This window comes from Equus quagga, chromosome 15 (assembly GCF_021613505.1).
Source record: "Equus quagga isolate Etosha38 chromosome 15, UCLA_HA_Equagga_1.0, whole genome shotgun sequence".
Lineage (NCBI taxonomy): Eukaryota > Metazoa > Chordata > Mammalia > Perissodactyla > Equidae > Equus > Equus quagga.
Window position 1 is genome coordinate 34,569,706 of NC_060281.1, and position 22,392 is coordinate 34,592,097.

At 40.7% G+C, this 22,392-nt stretch overlaps 2 protein-coding genes across 6 annotated transcripts in view; both read right to left on the minus strand.

Annotated features, from left to right (window-relative positions):
- LOC124226946 (patr class I histocompatibility antigen, A-2 alpha chain-like) overlaps positions 1-22,392 on the minus strand; it is a 445,476-nt gene that overhangs the window by 314,875 nt on the left and 108,209 nt on the right. The gene's annotated exons all lie outside the window — the stretch shown is intronic.
- Positions 16,354-19,803, minus strand: LOC124226952 (saoe class I histocompatibility antigen, A alpha chain-like). Its single transcript, XM_046640792.1, has 8 exons — positions 19,731-19,803; positions 19,156-19,425; positions 18,645-18,920; positions 17,741-18,016; positions 17,519-17,614; positions 17,063-17,095; positions 16,874-16,921; positions 16,354-16,709 (listed from the first exon to the last, which is right to left on the minus strand). Exons 1-8 carry the CDS (start codon positions 19,795-19,797, stop codon positions 16,705-16,707), a joined length of 1,071 nt encoding a protein of 356 aa, XP_046496748.1. The 5' UTR covers positions 19,798-19,803; the 3' UTR covers positions 16,354-16,704.

Sequence of the window (22,392 nt, forward strand, 5' to 3'; positions counted from 1 at the left end):
CATATGGTAGTTCTATTTTTAATTTTTTGAGGAATCTTTATACTGATTTCCATAGTGGCTGGACCAATTTACATTCCTGCCAAAAGTGCACGATCGTTTCCTTTTCTCCACATTTTCGCCAACACTTGTTATCTCTTGTCTTTTTGATATTAGCCATTCTAACAGGTGTGAGGTGATATCTCATTATGGTTTTGATTTGCATTTCCCTGATGATTAGTGATGTTGAGCACCTTTTCATGTACCTGTTGGCCATTTGGAAGTCTTCTTTGGAAAATTGTCTATCCAGGTCCTTTGCCCATTTTTTAATCAGATTATTTGTTTTTTTTTCTATTGAATTGTATGAGTCCCTGATATATTTTGGCTATTAACCCTTTACCAGATATATAACTTGCAAATACTTTCTCCCATTCAGCAGGTTGCCTTTCTGTTTTGATGGCAGTTTCCTTCACTGAGCAGAAGGTTTTTATTTTGGTGTAGTCCCACTTGTTGATTTTTGCTTTTGTTGTCTGTGCTTTTGTTGTCATATACAAAAAATCGTTGCCAAGACCAATGTCAAAGAGCTTTTTTTCTCTATTTTCTTCTAAGAGTTTTATGGATTTAAGTCTTACATTTCAGTGTTTAATCTATTTCTAGTTAATTTTTGCGAGTGGTGTAAGATAGGGATCCAATTTCATTCTTCTGCATGTGAATACCCAGTTTTCCCAATACCATTTATTGAAGAGACTATCCTTTCCCCATTGTGTATTCTTGGCTCCCTTTTCAAATATTAGTTGACTGTATACGCATGGTCGAATCTGATTTTTCTACATCAAAAAACAATTCTTCTCCTCAATGGCAGTGACTTGGTGTCCTATATTATAATTCGATTCCAACACTTCTCCCTGGAGATGGCATCAAATCCCACAGATTAAGGGTTTAGTCCCACAAGACTGCCTCCATTTTACAGTCCAATTGCAAGTCCAGGTAGTTATTTGTGTTCTGAACAACTGAGTATAAATCAGAGGTTCCCAGGACTCCCTCTTCAAGTTCAATTAATTTGCTAGAGCCACTCACAGAACTCAGGCAACCATTCACTTATGTTTACCATTTTTATAAAAGATATAAAAGAACAGCCAAGATCAAGAGATACATAGGGAGAAGTCCAGAGGGGTTCTCAGCACAGGAGCTTCTGTCATTGTGGAACTGGGGTGTGCAATCTTCCTGGCATGTGGATGCATTTAGCAACCTGGAAGCTCATTCAGTCTTGTTGTCCAAGAGTTTTTATAGAACTTCATCTAAGCACCCCCCACCTTCACAGTGGTTGGTAGGTGGGCGTGAAACTTCCAACCCTCTAATCAACTGGTCTTTTTGGTGACCAGTCCCATCCTGAGTCTATCTAGGGGCCCCAATCTAAGTTATCTCATTTGTATACATTAGGAGGTGTCAAAAGGGGCTCCTTATGAGTAACAGAAGACACTCCTATCACTCAGGATATTCCATGGGTTTTGGGAGGTCTGTGCCAGGAACAAGGGACAGAGACCAAATGTATTTCTTATTATACCACATGAAAGTTATTTACAGGCTCTCGATTCTGTTCCCTTGTCTATGTGTCTGTTTTTATGCCAGTACTATACTGTTTTGATTACTAAAGCTTTGTAATATAGTTTGAAATCTGGAAGTGTGATGCCTCCAGCTTTGTTCTTTTTTTCTCAGAATTGCTTTGGCTACTTGTGGCCTTTTTGATTCCATCTGAATTTCTTCTTTCTACATTATGATAGAGAGCGGGAGAAATAACATAGCCTTGGGGAAAAATAGAAAGTATAGTCTTATTATTCCCATGTGAATATAAACAACTTCTGATCCTCTCTTTCATAGGTATTCAATGCATTAACATGTCAATAGTCATTGCCACATACCAGTAGCTCTGCAAATCTGCTCTATTAAAGATATCACATTCAGCACACCTGCTGTAATTGGTGCTATTTATTAATTAAGTTTTTGGTAATGCACTATCATTGGCAATGATCCATCCAGTTTTTGCAAGAACCACAGTAGTGAGTTAAATGGGTATGTGATGGGACCACCACTGCTGCATCTTTTAGTACTTTGAGATGACATAACCTCTTTCGTTGCCCCCAAGATACAATTTTGTTTTAATTTTCTGTCTTGGCCAAAGTTGGGAGGCGGTTTCAGGGGCTTTCATTTGGCCTGTGTTAATGAAAAGCTTGTATTCCACAGGCCAAAGACCCAGTGTGAGGCTTCTTGCAAATTCTAAATATGTCCACTGCAACAACATATTTGGAAACTGAGGAAAAGACCATCAAGTAGGTATGTGGACACAGAAGACCCACTGAGATTTGAATGGACCTGCAAAGTATTTCCTGTTCCCTATATGTTTCTCTTCTAATGGGGATTCATGGTGGTGCTTTGGTTCCCCAGGTACTAGTGTCACATTGAACAAATATGTATCCAATATACCTAAAAGGATATAGATATTCGCATTCTTCAATGTATGGATAAGTGACTAATTGGCCATAGGTACCTTTATGGTAGGACTTGGGGAATTATTGCTGTATACAACTGCTATGGTGTTGCAGGGTACTTTCTCAGGGAAATGAGGCTCTCCTTCAACCAAAGGGTTTTGGGTCTGAGCATTGGCTCAGGTCAGGCAACCGGGCAAGGGATTGTAACTTTCTATTGGGCAACTAATCTCAGCCTTCTAGTCATTCTTCCTTTATCTATTAATTATAATATTAATGAACACTCTATCTTGCCCCCAGAAATACCATGGTCTATTAGCCATTTACACAAATCCCTTGTAGTCAGAACTTCATGGCTTCCATTCTGACATTGTTGGCTATTTTGGCAATTTTGCCTTTGTTTCTACCTTCCTGCCACTTGGCTTCTGGCTTTTGGGGATCCTATTATCCCCATTGATGCTAGAGAACTTAGTTCTGTGATATTATCTGCTAGAGTCAGCCCAGCCTACAAAGCACAGACACAGTGAGGTTGATACTCTGCTCACCTGCTCATTCCTCATTGCCTGATAAACAGAGTATTCTTTGGGCCCCTTCCAAGGAAAATAGTCACCTGGTGGTTTTCCAGTTTCATAGAGTAGATTCATACTAGCATGCCCACTTCTCTGAGCCTTTTCTTTCTCTTCAATCTGCCATGGCAGTTCTGGCATGTCTACTTCATTAATGTGAGCCATCGCTTTTTGTTAGAACAGCTTTATTGAGATATAATTCCCATATATAATTCAACCATTTAAAAGAACAAGTTTATAGTATATTCACAGAGTTGTGCAACCATTACCACAATCCATTTTGGAACATTGTCATCACCCCATAACCATTTATTCCTGAGCAGTCAGTCCCTATTTCCCTCCAAAACTCCTCTCATCCCTAGGAATGCACTCATCTACTTTCTGTCCATATGGATTTACTTATGGACATTTATTATAAATAGAATGAAACAATCTATTTGATATTTTGTTTCTGTTTTCTTTCATGGAGCTGAATGTATTTAAGGTTCATCCATGTGTGGCCTGAATCTGTACTTCATTCCTTTTTATTGCCAAATAATATTCCACTGCATGGATACCACTTTTATTTATTTATTCATAAGTTGAGGCACATTTGAGTTGTTTCTACTTTTTAGCTATTATGAATAATGTTGCTGTGAATATCATGTACAAGTTTTTGTGTGGATATACATTCTCATTTCTCTTGGGTAGATACCTAGGAATGGAATTGCTGAGTCATATGGTTAACGCTATTTTCAAACTTAGTGGAACTGCCAGACTCTTTTCCACAGTGGCAGCACCAGTTTATACTCCCACCAGCAGTTTACAAGGGTTCATATTTCTCCACAACCTCAGAGCACTTAATATTGGCCTTTTTTTTTTTGGTGAGGAAGATTGGCCCTGAGCTAACACCTATTGCCAATCTTCCTCTTTTTTGCTTGAGGAAGAGAGACCCTAAACTAACATCTGTGCCCATCTTCCTCTATTTTGTATGTGGGATGCCACCACAGCATGGCTTGATGTGTGGTGTAGGTCTGCGGCTGGGATATGAACCTGAGAACCCCAGACCATCAAAGTGGAGAACACTGAACTTAGCCACTGCCTTACTGGGCTGGCCCCAATATTGGTCTTTTTGATTCTAGCCATCCTAGGAAGTGTGAAGTGGTATCTCATTGTATTTTTGATTCACATTTTCCTAAAGACTAATGATATGAAGCATCTTTTCAGATGCTTATTGACCATTTGCATATCTTCCATGGATGAATGTTTATCAAACATGTGCTCATTTTTTTCTTTTGTTTTCTGAGGAAGATTTGCCCTGAGCTAACACTTGTTGCCAATCTTCCTCTTTTTCGTATATGAGCCACTGCCACATAATGGCCATTAACAGATGAGTGGTGTAAGTCCACTCCTGGAAACTGAAATGTGGGCCACCAAAGTGGACCACACTGAACTTAACCACTAGGCTACTGGTGCTGGCCCAATCATTTGCTCCTTTTTAAATTGTTTTTTCTTTTTTTATTATTGATTTGGAAGAGTACCTTATATATTGTAGAGACTACATATCCTTACCTATAAGATTTGCAATATTTTCTCCCAGTCTAGGGCTATATTTTTACTTTTTGGATGGTGTCTCTTAAAGCACGAATGTTTTTAAATTGCTTGGAGTCCAATTAATCTCTTGGTTCCTTTGTTACATGTATTTTAGGTGTTATATTTAAAAAGCCATTGCTTAGTCCAAAGTCACAAAGATTTATGCATATATTGTCTCTTAAGAGTTTTATAGTTCTAGCATTATATTTAGGTCTTTGATCTGCCATGAGATAATTTTTTCAAACAGTTGGAGATAAGGGTCCAACTTCACTCTTTTGCATGTGGATACACAATCACGTCAGCAGATTAGCCATTCCTCCTTGAGTTGTCTTGGTGCTACTGTCAAAATTCAATTGACCATAAATGTGAAGGTTGATTTCTGACCTCACAGTACCATTCTCTTAATCTCTATGTCTGGCCTTATGCAAGTAACACACTGTTTCGATTACTTGCACTTTGTAGTAAATTTTGAAACCAGGAATGTGAATCCTCAATCTTTTCCTTCTTTTTCAAGAGTGTTTTATCCAGATCTTTGAATTTCCACATGATTTTAAGATGAACTCATCAGTTTCTGCAAAGAAACCAGCTAGGATTTATATAGAGATTGCACTGAATCTGGAGACAAATTAGGAGATATAACTATTTAACAGAACTTTTTCATCATTCCTTATTAAAACTATGTTCCTAATGAACAATAACTCCCAATTCACTCCTTCCTCAGACCCTAGAAACCACCTGGTATATATACGTATCATAGCACCTGAAAAAATGCTCAACATGGTAGATAAGGCAGGAAATGAATATCAAAACCACAATGAGACACCACCTCATACATGTTAGGATGCCCCATATACACACATATTTGTGCATATGCTGGCATTTGTATGTCTTATTTGGAGAAATGTCAATTCAATTCTTTTGCCCACTAGAAAATAGAGATGTTTGTCTTTTTGTCGTTGAATTGTTGGTGCTCTTTATGTGTTCCTGATATTAATCACTTATCAGATACATGATTTGCAAATACTTTCTTCCATTCTGTGGTTGGCTTTTAACTATTGATATGGTCCTTTGATACACAGAATTTTTTAATTTTGATGAACTCTCATTAGCCTATTTTTTCTTTTGTTACCTGTGGCTTTGGTGTTATATCCAAGAAATCATTGCCAAATCCAATGTCATGAAGATTTCCTCCTATGTTTTATTATAAGAATTTTACAGTTTTATGTCTTATGTTCAGGTCTTTCATCCATTTTATATTAATATTTGTATATGGTGCAAGGTGAGTGTCCAGCTTTATTATTTTGCATGTGGCTGTCCAGCTGTCCCAGCACCATCTGTTGAAAAGACTATTCTTTCCCCCATTGAATGATCTTGGCACCTTTGTTGGAAGTCCGTTGACCATAGACACGATTTTATTTATGGATTCTCAATTCTGTTCCATTTATCTGTATGTCTATTTATATGCCAGTACCATACTGTCTTGATTATCATTGCTTTGTAGGAAGTTTGAAATTGAGAATTGTGAGTCCTCCTACTTTGTTCTCCTTTCATAAGATTGTCTATTGTAGGTTCCTTGAATTTCCATATGAATTTAGAATCAGTTTGTGAATTCCTAGAAAGAAGTCAGTTAGGTATTTGATAAGGATTGTGTTGAATCCATGGATGAATTTGGGGAGTATTGCTGTCTTAACAATATTAAGTCTCCTAACCCATAATCATTTTTCTATTTACATAGATGTTCTTTAATTTCTCTTAACAATGTTTTGTAGTTTTCATGGTACTTCTTTTATTAAAATATTCCTAATATTTTACTCTTTTATGAGCTATTGTTAATGGAATATTTTCTTAATTTCTTTCTTAAATTATTTATTGTTTATTGTATAGAAATATAATTGATTTTTATATATTAACCTTATATCCTACAACGTTGATGAACTTCTTTATTAGTTCTAGTTTCTTTTTAGTGGATTCTTCAGGATTTTCTATGTAGGAGATTATGTCATCTTTGAATAGAGATAGTTTTACTTCTTCCTTTCCAATCAGAATGCATTTTGTCTCTTTTTCTTGCACAATTACTCTGGCTAGAACCTCTAGAATAATGTTGAATAGAAGGGTGAGAGTGGAGATCCACATCTTGTTGCTAATTTAGGGGGAAAACAACCATTCTTTTGCCATTAAGTTTGATGTTACTTTTAGGATTTTCATAAGTGCCCTTAAACAGATTGAAGAAATTCCTTTCTATTGCTAGCTTGTTGAGTGTTTTTTTCATGAAATGGTGGCAAGATTTTTTTTTGCATCTATTGAGATAAGCATATGATTTCCATTTTTTATTATATTAACATGGTGTATTACATTAATTGATTTTTGGAATGTTAAGTCAACCTTGTATTCCTGGAATAAATTCCACTTAGTCATGATGTATAATTCTTTCTACATGTTGCTAGATTCAAATTTCTATATTTTATTGAGAATTTCTCAATAAAAGTTATATTCATAAAAGATATCATGAATATATTCAATTATATTCATAAAAGGTAATTGCTCTGTAGTTTTTTTTTCTTGTGATGTCATTGTGTGGTTTTGGTATCTGAATAATACAGGCCTCATGAAATGATCTGATACTGTTCCATCCTCTTCTCCTTTTTAAAAGAGTTTATAAAAAGTTGTTTTTAATTCTTTGAATATTTCGTAGACTTCACCTGTGAAGTGGTCCTGGACACTTTTTGTGGGTAATTTTGGATAACTGATTCAATTTTATGACTTGTTATACGTATATTCAGGTTGTCTACTTCTTGAATCAGCTTTAGTAGTTGGTATCTTTCTATGTATTTGTCTATTTTATCTAAGTTATCTAATTGTTGGGATACAATTATTCATAGCATTTTTGGGTAATTCTCTTCGTTTCTAGATGGTCAGTCATAACGTCCTCTCTTTCACTGCTGATTCTAGTAATTGAGTCTTCTCTCTCTTTTTAGTGATTCTAGTTGAAGATTTGTCAGTTTTGTCGATTTTCAAAGGACTAAATTTGTTTTAGTGAATTTTTTGTATTGTTTCTTTAATCTCTTTTCTCTATTTAATTTTCCTTTCAATCTTTACTTTTTCCTTCCTTCTGCTTGCTTTTGGTTTAGTTTGTTCCTTTTTTACCTTTGACATAAGGTGTAAAGTTAGGTAATTGAATTGAGATGTTTCTTTTTTAATGTAGGCATTACAGCTATAAATTTCCCTCTAAGTATTGTTTTAATAACATCCCATAAATTTTGGTATGCTGCGCCTTCATTTTCATGAATCTCAAAGTATTTCCTAATTTTAAATTTTGATATCTTCTTTGATCCATTGGTTATGTAGAAGTGTGTTATTTGATTTCCATGTGTTTGTGAGTTTCCCAAATTTCTTTTAGATATGGGTTGATTTCTCACTTTCTGCCACGGGCATAAAAGAAATACTTTGTATTCTTTCTATCCTTTTAAATTTATTAAGGTTTGTTTTATGGTCTAGTATATGGTTTATCCTGAGGAATGCTCCCTGTGCAATTGAGAAGAATGGATATCTTGCTGTGGTTGGTTGAAGTGTTCCACAAATGGGTGTTAGGTTGATACTGTTGTTCTATAGTATTGCTAAAGTTTTCTTTTTTTTCTGTTTATCTTCTGCGTAGTTTTTCTATCCATTATTGAAAGCAGTATATTGAAGTCTCTATTATTGTTTTATTGTTTATTTCTCTTAATTTCTGTCAATTTTGTTTTTATGTGTTTGGTGCTCGGTTATTAGGTGCATATATGTTTATACTTGTTTTATCTTTCTGGTAGCACGGCCCTTTTATTATTATAAAATGTCCCTGTATTTTATAAAAAGTCTCTTTTGTCTCTTATCAGTGTGGCCACTCCAGCTTCCTTATGGTTACCATTTGACTGAGAAATCTTTTCTATCCTGTTAATTTTAATTTATTTGTAATTGAATCTCAGATGTGTCTACAGTAGACAGCATAATTGTATCCTGTTTTGTTTTCTATCTAACAATCTGTGCTTTGATTGACTTTTTAATCCATTTATATTTAATGTTAATGTTAATACAGTGGATTTATGATGCTACTTTACTTTTTGTTTTCTACGTGTCTCATGTCTTTTCCTAGTCCTCTTTTACTGATTTCATTTCATTAAGTGGATATTTTCTACTGTAATATTTTAATTATTTAAAGATTTTTCACTGCATTTTTTAGTTATTTTCTTACTAGTTACTCTAGAGTTTGTCATATGCTTATCTTATCAAAACTCACTTCAGATTTATATTAACAATTTTGGTGCAAAATAGAAATGCCACTCTCTATAGCTCTACTTCTACTTCTTCCTTTTTGGGCTCTTTTGTTACACAAATCATGTCAAAACATGTTACAGACTCAACAATACATTGTAATAATTATTACTTTATATAATTTTGGAGAGTTTGCATTGCTACGTCTTCAGTGTCACTGATCTTTTCTTCTGCAATATGAAATCTGCCATTAATTCCATCTCACATTCAGTATAGTTTTTAACTCAGACATTTTCATCTCTGTAAGTTTGATTTTGGTCTTTCATATACTTTCATATCTCTTATGTAACTTTTTGAACATACGGAATACATTTACAGTAACTGTTTTAACATCGTTTACTGCTAATGCTAACACGTGTGTCAGTTCTAGATTAGTTTAAATTGATTACTTTTCTCTGCCTTATGTGTTGTATTTTCTTGCTTTCTTTGCATGTCGAGTTATTTTTTATTTTATGCCAGATGTTATGATTTTACCTTATTAGGTGCTAGACATTTAGCCTTCCACAAATATTCTTCAGCTTTTGTTTCTGGACCACATTAAGTTACTTGGAAGTTGTTTGATTCTTTTGGGTCTTGCTTTTAATATTTGTTAGGCAAAACAGGACAATATTTAGGTTAGGGCAAATTATGCCCAACTACTTAAACAAGACCTTCCGAATATTATACCCAATGCTTAGCAAATTATAAGGTTTTCCAGTCTGGTTGGTGGGAGCAAGCAGCATTCCCAGTCCTGTGGAGGACTAGGTACTGTTCCCTGTAGTCTTTTTAGATTAGCCTTTCTCTGTCCCTGGATAGTTTCTTTCCATGCATGCACCTATGAGCTGAACCCCTGAGGGGAACCCTCTGCAGACTTCCAGCTTTTTCTTTCAACTCTCTTCTCTGTGTGCCTTCACCTTCAATTGGCTGTGCTGGCCTCTCCAACTCACAACTCCATCCCCTCAACCCAATGAGACTGCTGGGCTCTCTTAGGGCTCCTCTTTCCTGCACTGTGTCATGGAAACTCCCTCCAGGAAGGAAGTTGGGCCTCACTTCTTTTGTTTCTCTTCTCTTAAGGATCACAATCCTTATGCTGCCTGTTTTCCAAGGTCTGAATATCATTGTTTCATATATTTATCTGAATATGTAGTTGTTTAAGACAGGAGAGTAAAGCTGGTCTCTTTACCCCGTCATAGCCCCAAAGTCCATAAACTGAGTTTTTAATTAAATTGTTTCAATTTTAATTTTTAAGAACTTATTTAGTTCTTTTGAAAATCAGATTGCTTATATTTAATTTTCTATGTTCTGCAGGCATTTTTAATTTTGTCTTTTTATCTGCAATTATTTTCAATTTTTCATGTTTTTCTTTATATCATATAGACAATATATATTTAAATGTTTATATCATATCCTGGTTATATTATATTCCATGTCTCATAATTCCAATATTGAAGTTTTATGAGCCTCTTTATACTATCCTTTGTTTCCACTGCTTTTCGATCATAGTCTTTTTTCCACTTGTACTTATACATTTCTTTCTACAAGCTGCTCTTTTTCCTCATGTAAGTATTTATGTAGATTCTTTGACACCTAGTTTAAATACAGATTTCGATAGAGGTTTTGTTTCACTCTTCCAATCTTTGGGTCATCATCAATCCAGGACAATTATAAAATAAATTCATGGTATGAAGTTATTTTGGCCCAAAATGATAAATTTGGACCAAAATCACAGCAGGGGTAGCTTGAGGTTGTAAATTCTAACAAATATTTGTTTGCTCCTTTTTTTTTTCCTGGCTCAAGGGCAAATTTCCTTAGAACACTCCTCTTGCATTGAAAGATGAAGCAGACTCGTTTTGTTTCACTCTTACTCTGAGGATATGAACCCAGATTTTCAGGGAGGGGACGTTTCTCACGCTCCCCTCATGAATAAGCTCTGGGCATCATTTCCTGTCTGTTATAGTTCATGTGCCTGAGAAATCAAAGCTAAGATTCCTCTAGATTTGGCAAATGCCCGAAGGATAAAAACTTTTCTCTTTGAATTATTTACCCACATTTTTATATTTTGGCATGAATGATTATTCATTAAACATTTGGAGCATTTTATATTTTATTATTATTTTTAGTTGTTTTAAGCACATGAGACAGCCTTAAAACCTCACCTACCATATTACTGGAAATGGAATCCCCATTAATTATTTTTTCATTCCTGCTATTTATCCAGCAACGTTTTAGGTTAATATAAATCCACCTAAACCAATGCTACTTAGTGTGGTCTGTGAGCCAGTGCTGGCCCACGAGGTGTATGTTATCAGCCTACAATAAGATACATACAGAAATTGAACGTGAGTGCAAGCAAGAAAATCTCTACCTTATCTTGTCCAAGACTGGTAATTCTCAGGGAAAAGATGAGCATTTATATCATGTCATTGGATCTGCTAAAACAGTCTGATTATTAGCTCTTCAAGGACAAGACTGAGTAGCACAGTGTCTACACTAGGATAGTTTTTTAGACTTTTGTTGGGGTCACACAAATACTGATAAATGTTATGGATACTCTCCCAAGAAATATGTACATATACAAAGAAATATAAAAGTTAGTATAAAATGTCAGTGTATATATATATATGGATACTCTGAAGTCTTATAGATCTTGACTTTTTAATCCTAGCAAGAGAAAAAGTCAGGGAGAAGACATTTTGAGTAATCATTCATCATCCCACGATGCCATTCCACTCGTTTGTGAGTATAAACTAGAATAGAAAAAAGTTGGATTCCGTAACAGATATCAAAGGAGTAAGTTAAAAGATGTTTTTTATTAGTCACTTATTCATCTAATCAAACCCGAGTTCCTACAATGTACCAGATCAAGTTCTTATCTCATATCACTGCTCCAAAAATTGAAATTTGTCATTGTTTTTCCCTCCACCACCCCAACCTCCACCCTTCGAACCTGTACCCTCTTCCCACGTTAGGAGAATTCCACACTTGAAGAGTCTTGGTAGGAGGCAGAGACCACCTTCCTCCATAAAAGAAGGAAACTCACTTTCCCAAACATTGTTGCAGTTGGACATGTCATGAAGGTCCTCCAGTCAGGAGACTACATGCTGGAGTGTGACTTAAGATGTGGTGGCAGATAGGTGACACGCTGTGCAGAATGCATTTGGCACAGGTGGTGTAAGTGGCAATATGTCACTAATTTCCAGGAGCAGAAGAGACAGCAGTCCTGACTGCAGGGTCCAGTGCCCAGCATCAGGGCAGTCAGTGTTATGAGCAGTGGCATCTGTGCCCGGCAGCAGCAGCAGCAGTAATTCCTACGAGGGACCTGAGGTTCTAATACTTTTCCATCTCTTTCTACTTATCTATCAATATTAACTTAGGTTTCAATTAGAACAATTCGAATCCATTGTTCACAGCAATAAGTGAGTGAGAAATCCATGTATGGAATAGTTACAGACAGCAAGAATTCATAGATTTTTTTCCAGTTTAATTGAGATGTAATTGACATAGAACGTTTTGTATGTTAGAGGTGTACAACTTGTTGATTCGATACACTCACATATTGCAAAATGACTAACTTCATAGAGTTAGCTAACTAACACCTGCATCACATCAGATAATTATCATTTCTTTTTTGTGTGAGAACATTTAAGAACTCTCTTAGCAACTCAGAGATTTTCTTTTGCTGAGCTAATAACAACTTCCCAAATCTTTTACCTAGCAGGAAAAGCAACTGCAGGGGAGTGTTACCACATGAAGGGCATAATCTGCTTGCTGCAAGACTAAAGCCAATCATCAAGAGGCAAGATGGTGGCACAGAAAGGGCATATATTAAGCAACTAGCTAGCAAGTCAGAAGGTGGGGGACTAGTATCCTAAGGCACCATCTTAAGGGGAACACAGAATCTTGAAGTAGGTATATAGGCCAGTGAGTTATAGGGGAGAGGGTTAGGAATGTTAGCCCTCTAGTGTTACAGACTGGGAGTGACCACACCAGATCTTTCAGTTGTCACTGATGATAGCTATCAGTATAGACTCACTGTCCAGGGGTCATCACATTCCTAAGGAACTCAAAAGAACAATGTTGTTGACTTATTGCAGCTGGGAGGTACTTACACAAGCAGGAGCCATAAACTTTACAGAGCATGTATAGCTCATGGAAGGTACATATCCAGCTGGGATAATTAATCAGAGGTCATTCAAAGTTACCAGTTTCTTTTCTGCAATACTGTTTCCCTTATGTCAACCTGGTGTTGAGCTGGTATGAGAAGGAAGACAATTCCTCTACCATTTAGGTCCTTCTGGCTGGTCCAAAAATTAAAATGACATGAGATAGAATAACAGGAGAAATCAAACAAGGTTTATAGCATGCATATATAGGAAAAACCCAGGAAGCCTGAGTAACTTGCCAGAATGGCCAAAGTTGCCACCTTAAATACCATCTTCAGCTAAAGACAAACAAGGATGTTGGGGGTAGCAGTTTGGGGCTTCAGAGGGGAGGAAGACAATTTACACGGAGATGGAAATGCAAATGTTTGTTATACAAGTTTTTGCTGGGTCATGTATAGACAATGTGACCCTAGAGATACATTTTACATTTCACTACCATTATCTTATGGTATTCCTGGAACAGGCCTTCTATCTTAAATTCTTTTAGGCAGTTAGGGGAAAGGTCAAAGTTTCTTTCAGAGTGTTTTGTTCTTAAAAAATAATCAAGGTAAAAACGCACGTTTTGTGATGGTCAATTCTGATCCCACAAACAACATATTATCTCCCAGTGTATGTCTTGTCTTTTTTTCCTAGGAGAAAATAACATGGATTTAAGACCCCTCCCTATCCTGAACACTCTGATCGTTGGCATCAGTGGTTCCCACTCTGGCTGAGCACTAGGGTTGCTTGTGAGCTTGTTACGAAACACACCGGCCTCTCCCCAGATCCACGATCTCAGAACATTGGGCACGGAGCTCAAGAATCACTTATTTAACAAGCCCTACATCTGAGGCTGCTGGACAGTCATGTGGGAATTGTGGTCTATGTTCACGCTACTAAATGTATGACCTGAAGACCAACAGCATCAGCGCAAAACTGGTTATAAATGCAGAATCTCACATTCTATTCCAGACTGTCTAGATCTTAATGAGATGTCCAAGGGATTCCTGCGCACACTAAAGTCTGAGACTCCCTGGTCTCCATGCCTTCCAGATGATGTGCCAGAACTGTGCAGTCTGCTCTGCGTGTGAGGTCTGATTAGATCACTTAGCACTGGGGGGTCCAGGGTTCAGTCCTTGTTCTTTTTTCTTCAGTGACCTCATCTGTTCTGAAGGCTTTAAATATCATTTATATGGTGTTACCTCCCAAATGTATTTCTCCAGTTCAGACATTTCTCCTAAATTCTAGACTTGCATATCCAACTGGTAAAACTAACCTTGTTTGCATTTAATAGATGTCTCTTGTTCAGCTTCACAATTTGGATGTCTATGATGCTGCTTTCTCAAATGTGTTTCTTCTCGAGTCCTCTCCATTTCCACTCGAGGCACTCCATATTTCTACTTGCACAGTCTGAAACTTGGGGTGTCCTCCTTGATCCTTTCTCATAACCCAAATTTAATCCATTAGGGGATGCTGTAAAGCCCATCTTCAGCATGTATCCAGAATCCAATCACTTCCTATTATTTTCTCTGCTCGCAGTCCAGACAAAGCAACTAACATCTCTAGCCTGGGACATGGCACTAGTTTCCTACAGTTTTCTCTACTGGTTGCTTGTGTTTCATCTCTTGATTCCGCACAGCACCAGACTGATGCTTCTAAAGAGAAGTCACACCAGATTGATCTTCTGTTCAAATCTGTCTTCTAACTCCACATCTTACTCAGAGAAAAGTCAAAACCTTCCAACATCCTCGAGGACTACATGACCGGGGTGTAATTCAGACTTCATCTCAATTGCTTTCTACTCCAGCCGCACTGGCCTCCTTGCTCTTCCCAGAACACACACACTCCTGCCCTAACATATTTGTACTGGAGGTTCCTCTGCCTGGAAAGAACTTCCCTCAGATATCTTTATGGACAACCTTCATGTCCTTAAAATCTTTCCTCAAGGTCACTTTCCCAGTGAGGCCCACACTGACCACCGTAGTAAAACAGCCATCTTCTCTGTCCCCACACACTTCTACTCTGGGTCACTTTCCTCAAAGAATTTTGAACTTCTAACAAACATTCCCCTTATTTACTATGCTTATGTCATACAGTCTGCCCCTTACCACTAGAACACATGCTCCATAAGGCTGGTAATTTTTACCTATTTTTAGTTCACTGAGGTTTCCTAGATGCAAAACTAACTTGTCATATATCAGGCACACAATTATCAGTTGAATGAATGGTCAACATAGAGCACCTCCCTATTCTAGAGACAGTACATTTATTAATGTCACCTCAGGTCACACGCTGTTTTGTGGCAGCTACAGCACAACATCCGCTCACACTGACATCAGTGCCACCTGTACTTTTCTCACAAGCGCTGCTCTGCCTACCCTACCTCCCATATTAACCCTCCTGCACACTCACACACAATTATATTTCTCACGTCAGAAAGGACAATTCTAGGTTAATGGGTCTTATTTTCCAACCAACTGTGAATCTAAAGTAGACTTTACTTTATGAATCCATGAGTTTGGATCAGAACCAGGGCTAGGATGGCTAGAGCTGAGGGCAGAGATGGGCGCAGGCTGCAGAGAAGACAGAAACCCAACAGGAATTCATCTAAGGTGAGAAACTACCAGATCCCTCCTCTCTGCTAATTCCAGAATATGGTTGTTTAAAAAGAGGGAAATAATAGGAAGGACAATCCAGGAAACAGCCCTAGAAGGAGGGCAAGAGCTGTATGAGTCCAAAAATTCATGATACCACAGAGTCTCCTGTGTGCAGGGGTCGCCCTGAGCTTTGTGGAGACAATGACAGGCCCAACGACTCCTGCTGGTGTCCGAGATGGGGGACACCCAGAGGAGAATGAGTGGAGCTCGAAACATGAAAGTAAACAGGAATAATCCAAAAGAATTTTGTTTGTTTCTTTCGGGTCAAAGAAACAAAATATAAACACATAAAAGATGGGGGAGGAGGGTCAGACTCGCCTGAGCCTAGGCCGACTAGGCCACGCGAACCTCTCGCTGTCCATGGTCCTGAAGACATGACAACGCTCAGCTGATGTCTGAGCCCTTGTGATTACAGGTCCTGGTGGGGCAAGGTTCTACTGAAGGGACCAGAACAGAGGAGGAGAGAGACGACCCAGCCGAGGAATGACAATATCACAGCCCACGATGCACTGAGTGGACACAGGCCCCGTCCACACTTGGCTCCTCACAGCCTTCTCCTGTCCCCACCTGCAACAGACTCGGCATAGCAAACACATGAATTCTAGAAGGTTCTCAGTGCTTCCATTTATTTCCTCTCCCAAACTTTAGGAAATTTCTCCTTTAATTCAAACATCAATCCCTTAGACAAGAAATAGAAAAAAATTCATATCTGGATTCATATTTTCAATAAGGAAGCAAGTCATTACTACTCATTGCAACATGAAGTTAAGACAAGGATGGAGACAGGCCAGTCTCACTTCTGCTGGAAGAGGAAAGTCGATCAGGAAAAAGAACACAGATCAGTGTGGGGAGGGAGTCATGGTGGACCGGCAGTGGGCTAATCTCCTCCGCTCCTGACCTTATGCTGATAGGAACACAGACACATTCAGATGCCAGTTGCAGAAAGAGAAGTCAAGGATTCTTGTGTCACAAGGGGAGGTGTGAATTAATCTTGCATCACTCCATCCCCCACAAGGCAGTTGTCTCAGACTGTGAAAGAAAATAGTTATGAACAAATTCAGGTCAGTCACATAAATGCTGACATTCTCAACAGCCCATCACATGCTCAACATTTCCCAATCAAAGAATTCCCATAATCCCGTCATATCCCCTCTCCTCAATACCCCTCCCACTTTGGGCCTCCATTGTCTTACCTTTGGGATCCATGAGAGATGCATCAGAGCCCTGGGCACTGTCATTGTCTGGGGTAGAACAAAACAGGATGTGGTCAGAGCCCACAGGAGATGAGACTAAAGGAGGAACTATGGGGTGGGTGAGCTCCCCTCATGGGCTCCCTTCTACACTATCCCAAGGGTCTCAGATCAACCCCCATTCAAACTTACCAGTAGCCTGAGCAGAGCTCCTGCTTTTTTCACCTGAGGAAGAAAACAGGGAGAAGACTGGATCATGAGATACTAGAGGAACTCCCTGGTCCTGGACCACAGGAAAGTTTCCAGAAACATGACTGAAGGCCCAGGGCAGGATTGGGAAACAAGAAGAAAGGAAATATACGGGGACTAGACCAACTGCCCTCCTGGAGGTCCGTCTTCAGCAGGGAGCTTCCCCTGTAATTTTCGACTCCTGAGAATTAAGTCCCCAGACCAGAATTATCAAGGTGAAAAAAACCTGTCTTTCATTTTCACAAGCGCTTTAGAAAACAGTGTTAGCAATCAGCTCCAGAGTGCAAGTACATGAGTGTGGATGGCGTTTTCCATTAACATGGCAGGGCAAACTTCTACCTGGTGCTTGAAACCTCTCAGTGGGACAAGAAAACTCAGATCACTCACTCCCTTTCCTACCTGAGCACTTCTTCCTCCACATCACAGCTCCAGCTCCAAGGAGAACCAGGCCAGCAACAATGCCCACGATGGGGATGATGAGCTGAGGCGGCGGCTCTGGGAAGGGAAGGGAAGGGAAGGGGAGGGGCTGTGACTTAAGGCTTGAGTCCTGACCTTGCAGAAGGTGTCCAAAAGGGCATCTGTTTTCTCTGAGAAGAGATGTCCCCCCACCTCCCTCCTTACCCCATCTTAGGGTGAGGGGCTCAGACAGCCCTTCGTGCTGCACATGGCACGTGTATCTCTGCTCCTCCCCAGAAGGCACCACCACAGCAGCCCACTTCTGGAAGGTCCCATCCCCTGCAGGCCTGGTCTCCACAAACTCCGTGTCCTGGGTCAGGTCCTCCCCATCACGCTGCCAGGTCAGGGTGATCTCCGCAGGGTAGAAGCCCAGGGCCCAGCACCTCAGAGTGACCTCATGGTCAGAGATAGGGTGATGGGTCACGTGACTTTTGGGGAGTTCTGAGGAGGAACAATCAGAAATTTCACACTTTCAGTTACCTCCATGAGCCACTAAGGCAGCACTCATGTGCCCATCCCGAGAACAGACAGAACAATTGGTTTGGAAGGAGAAAGCACAAAACTCAGACACTAGCCTGGATCTGGGGATCTAGGACAATGTCCTATTCCTTGGAAAGTTCTAGAATCAGGGTGAGAGGCCAGGGTAGGAGGCTCCAGGTTTCTAAAGAGAAGAACACAGACTTCTGGTCCTGACCTGGGTGGAGGGTGAATGACTCAGCAAAGCTGGATTCGGACCTGCAAAGATGTTCTTAGGGCAAGAACAAGACCCTGAGAAGGTCATGGTTCACAAGATGGCTGCTAGGGTCAAAGGGAACCAGTGACGGGCGATTTCAGGGATGGTCTCCCCTTCTGTTCCTTAAGAAACTGGATTCCTTCACTGTCCACTAGAGACAGGCGTGCCTCTCTCTTTGCCCTCTGTGGGCAAGTCATCACAGAATATGAAAACCTGGGTGAATTCCTCTCTTTCCTGAAGGGCAGTATTCTGACACTGATCTCATTTTCCTCCCCTCTCTGTGGGAAGCCAGCCCCAGCCTGAGGAGAGATCGGGAGGCCCCCCGTCCCCTCGTACCCGCGCGCTGCAGTGTCTCCTTCCCGTTCTCCAGGTATCTGAGGAGCCACTCCACGCACGGGCCCTCCAGGTAGTTCCTGTCGTACTCGGCCTCACCGGCCGCCTCCCACTTGCGCTGGGTGATCTGAGCCGCCGTGTCCGCCGCGGTCCAGGAGTGCAGGTCCTCGTTCAGGGCGATGTAATCGGCGCCGTCGTAAGCATACTGTTTATACCCGCGGAGGAGGCGCCCGTCCGGCCCCACGTGGCAGCCAGACACCTTCTGGAAGGTGTGAGACCCTGACCCCGCCCCCGAGGTCAGTCCCACCCACCTGGCCCCGCCCTGACCGCCAGGTAGCGATTTAACCTAAACTGAAAATGAAACTGCGTAAAGTCCCCGCTGGCTCTTCCCGGGTCGGAGTCCGGGCGGGTCCCAAAGCCTCGGGGTGAATCTCGGACCCGGAGACTCGGGGAGACCCCGTCCCGTCCGTGGGGATGGGGGGTCGCGACCTGGACCCGGGCCCGCGTCGCTCACCTGCCTCACTCTGGTTGTAATAGCCGCGCAGGGTGTTCAGGCCCACTCGGAAATCCTGTTCGTGGCCCTTCATTTTCTGCGTCTCTTCTTCCCAATACTCCGGCCCCGCCTGCTCCACCCACGGCGCCCGCGGCTCCATCCTCGGACTCGCGGCGTCGCTGTCGAACCGCACGAACTGCGTGTCGTCCACGTAGCCGACGGCGATGAAGCGGGGCTCCCCGCGGCCAGGCTGGGACACGGCGGTTTTGTAATATCTCATGGAGTGGGAGCCTGGGGGCGGGGAGGGGCTGAAACCCGGCCGACTCTCCTCCTGGCGCGGGTCCCCGGGTCCGAGGGTGATCGGGCTAGGAGAGTGGACGGGTGAGGGGGTCGTGAGAGAGAAAGGCGGCGGGAGACCCCAGTGGGTGAGAGGAGGAGGCGGAAGAAGGGAGGGGTCAGGACGGGGCGAGGCAGAGGTGGGGGGTCTGGGCAGGTGTCCGCGGAGACACGCCTTCCCCGGGTGTCCTGCGTCCCAGCCGCGCGGTCCCCTCGCTCCGCCCCCTGCAGAGGCCGTTTTCTGCCGACCCAGCGCTCACCCGCCCAGGTCTGGGTCAGGGTCCCTGAGAGCAGCAAGAGGAAAGTTGGCGGCATCGTGACCCTCATTCTGGGGGTTTGGGCAGAATCTGAGTCCTGGCGGGTCCTGGAGACTTTATAACCCAGAACCGCGGAGACGCTGATTGGCCTCTGTAGAAACCGGACACCCAATGGGAGTGAGAACTGGGGCCGCGTCATGAGTCTCCAGGCAGGATAACCTGACAGGCTGTGAGAGGGAGAAGTGCAACTCACGGAGACAGAGACTCCCCAACACTGGGCTTCCCCGCCCCAGACTCTGCCCTCGGACCTGGGACCCTGAGAGCCACGTCTGGGGACCTGGGACTTTGCCCTGACCCCTCTCCTCCTGCACCGAGAGTTCTTTGTCACACTGTCTCCCTGAGTCCTCGCCCAGGGGCGGTTTGTGTCAGCGATTGTCAAGCATGTTGGTTTCAGGATATCTATGTAGTCTTACACGAGGACCCCACTGTGTTGGTTATATCGATCAATATTTACTTTGATAGGAATAAAAGTTTTTTAAAAGTTTTTTTATCAATTTGTTTAGAATAATATTAATAACCCATCGCAAGTTGACAGAAATAATGCTTTTATGAAAAATAACCATTTCCCCAAATAAACAAGGCAGTGAGAAGAGTGGATCTTTTTGCATTTTACATTTTTGCAAGTCTCTTTCTTGTCTGTCTTGTTAGAAGACAGCTGGATTTTCACATTTGTTCTGCATTTAATCTGTTATTTTGGTTGAAGTATATAAAAAATGCAGCCTTACACAAATATGCAGGAGTAATATTTTTAATAACTTTCAGATAATTGTGAATATTCAACTTTAATATAAAACTACACAAGTAGTGGTTTCTCAATGGTTATTTGCAAAGTGGAACCTGAGACAATATTATTGAATATTTACTATTTTGTTACATTAAAATCCACAGATTTCTTTTGTCTATTGAATGGCATTTGCAGTAATGTATGATTTTTTTTTTGAGGAAGGTTAGCCTTGAGCTAACATCTGCTGCCAATCATCCTCTTTTTGCTGAGGAAGACTGGCCCTGAGCTAATATCTGTGCCATGTAGTGCCATGTCCACACGTGGGATCCGAACCGACAAACCCTGGGCCGCCGAAGCGGAATGTGCGCACTTAACCGCTGCACGACCAGGCCGGCCCCTGTATGATTTTTTAAAGTAATATTGTGTTTCACTAGTTCTATACATCTTCTTATGTTGATACATTAACTGTCAGTTGATTTTCTTGAAGGGAGAAGCTTATGTTTATTTTGAGAAAGCATATACTAATTAACCAAATCTAAATAATCATAGTTTCTATCACTCATTCTTTCAAGTAGAATTAGTACTAAAGAGGCTAGCTCAACTCACACGACTTATTTTCCTTGGGACACAGTTCTTTGGAATGTAGCAGAAGGGCTTTATGTGTACTTCCCATGTCACCCTGTAAGCTATTTTTAAAATGTAGATTTAAGGATAATTATTTGGTTAAGATAATAATTTTTAACGCTTCAATCAGGACGTTTTAAAGTATAAGTATTTTTTTGTTGTTTTTTGTTTTTTCTGCAAGTAAGTGATGGTGAAGGTAAGTACTATTGCAGTTTGGTACCATGGCCTCCGTTCTTGGTAAGTTTTACCTCAGTGCAAATGTCAACATAGTGAGAAGGCAAATGATGTCTAGAAATATTATGAAAATAGTTTTGACCTCATGAATCCTGTGGAAGGGTCTCTGTGACTTCAGCGGTTCCACAGACCACACTTTGAGAACTGCTATTCTGAATAAACCAGGGAGTCTCCCAAGTGGTCCGCACTTTTGCCTCTTCTTCATTTCCCAGAATGCCTCTCTCTGAGTTTGGACTCCCTGCCTTCCAAAACTTAGCTTAGAGCATTGCCCTGGTCACCTCTTCACCTCCTGGAAATTGATGCCAGAGAGTGTCCTCAGTCTACGAAGAGAGGTGGAGGGACAGGTATTTCCCTTTGGAACTGGGACCAGTTTGAGCCTGAAGGCACTGGACCCACTGATGACCTATTTTGATTTTGCTATACACCAGCTTACTGTGTATTCATATCTCAGACAGAAATCTGACATATCTCTAAGAGAAATAATATTGGCCCTTTCATTTTACATGGGGCTGATGCATCTGATTTGAGGCCCGTAAAGTATGAAGAGCAGTACTGTGAAAGAGAATGTTCTGTGTTGAAGGAATTGTTCTATATCTGCACTGTCCATTACGGTAGCCAGTAGCTACATGTGGCTATTGAGCACTTGAAATGTGGGTATTGTGCTGAGCAGTTGAATTTTTAATTTTATTTACTTCAAGTTTAAATGTCCATATGTGGCTAGTAGCTACTGTATTTCACAGTGCATATCTAGAATGTTCTTAGTTTTCAGTCTCCTCCTGCCAAAAAGATATTGGGTGACTCATAGGTTGATGTACATTAAAATGATTCTCATATGGAAGTCATGATTTTGTCCATGTGGGTCTTAGACACATCCTTAAACTATAGCATGAACAAGAAGTCTAATTAATATGTATTTTAACAGTTGGAGTATACAGACATTAACCAAAACATGATTTATCACCTTAAGGTCATAAGTGTTCGAAAATGCCCATCACTGGAGTTAATAGATGACTATGTACATTC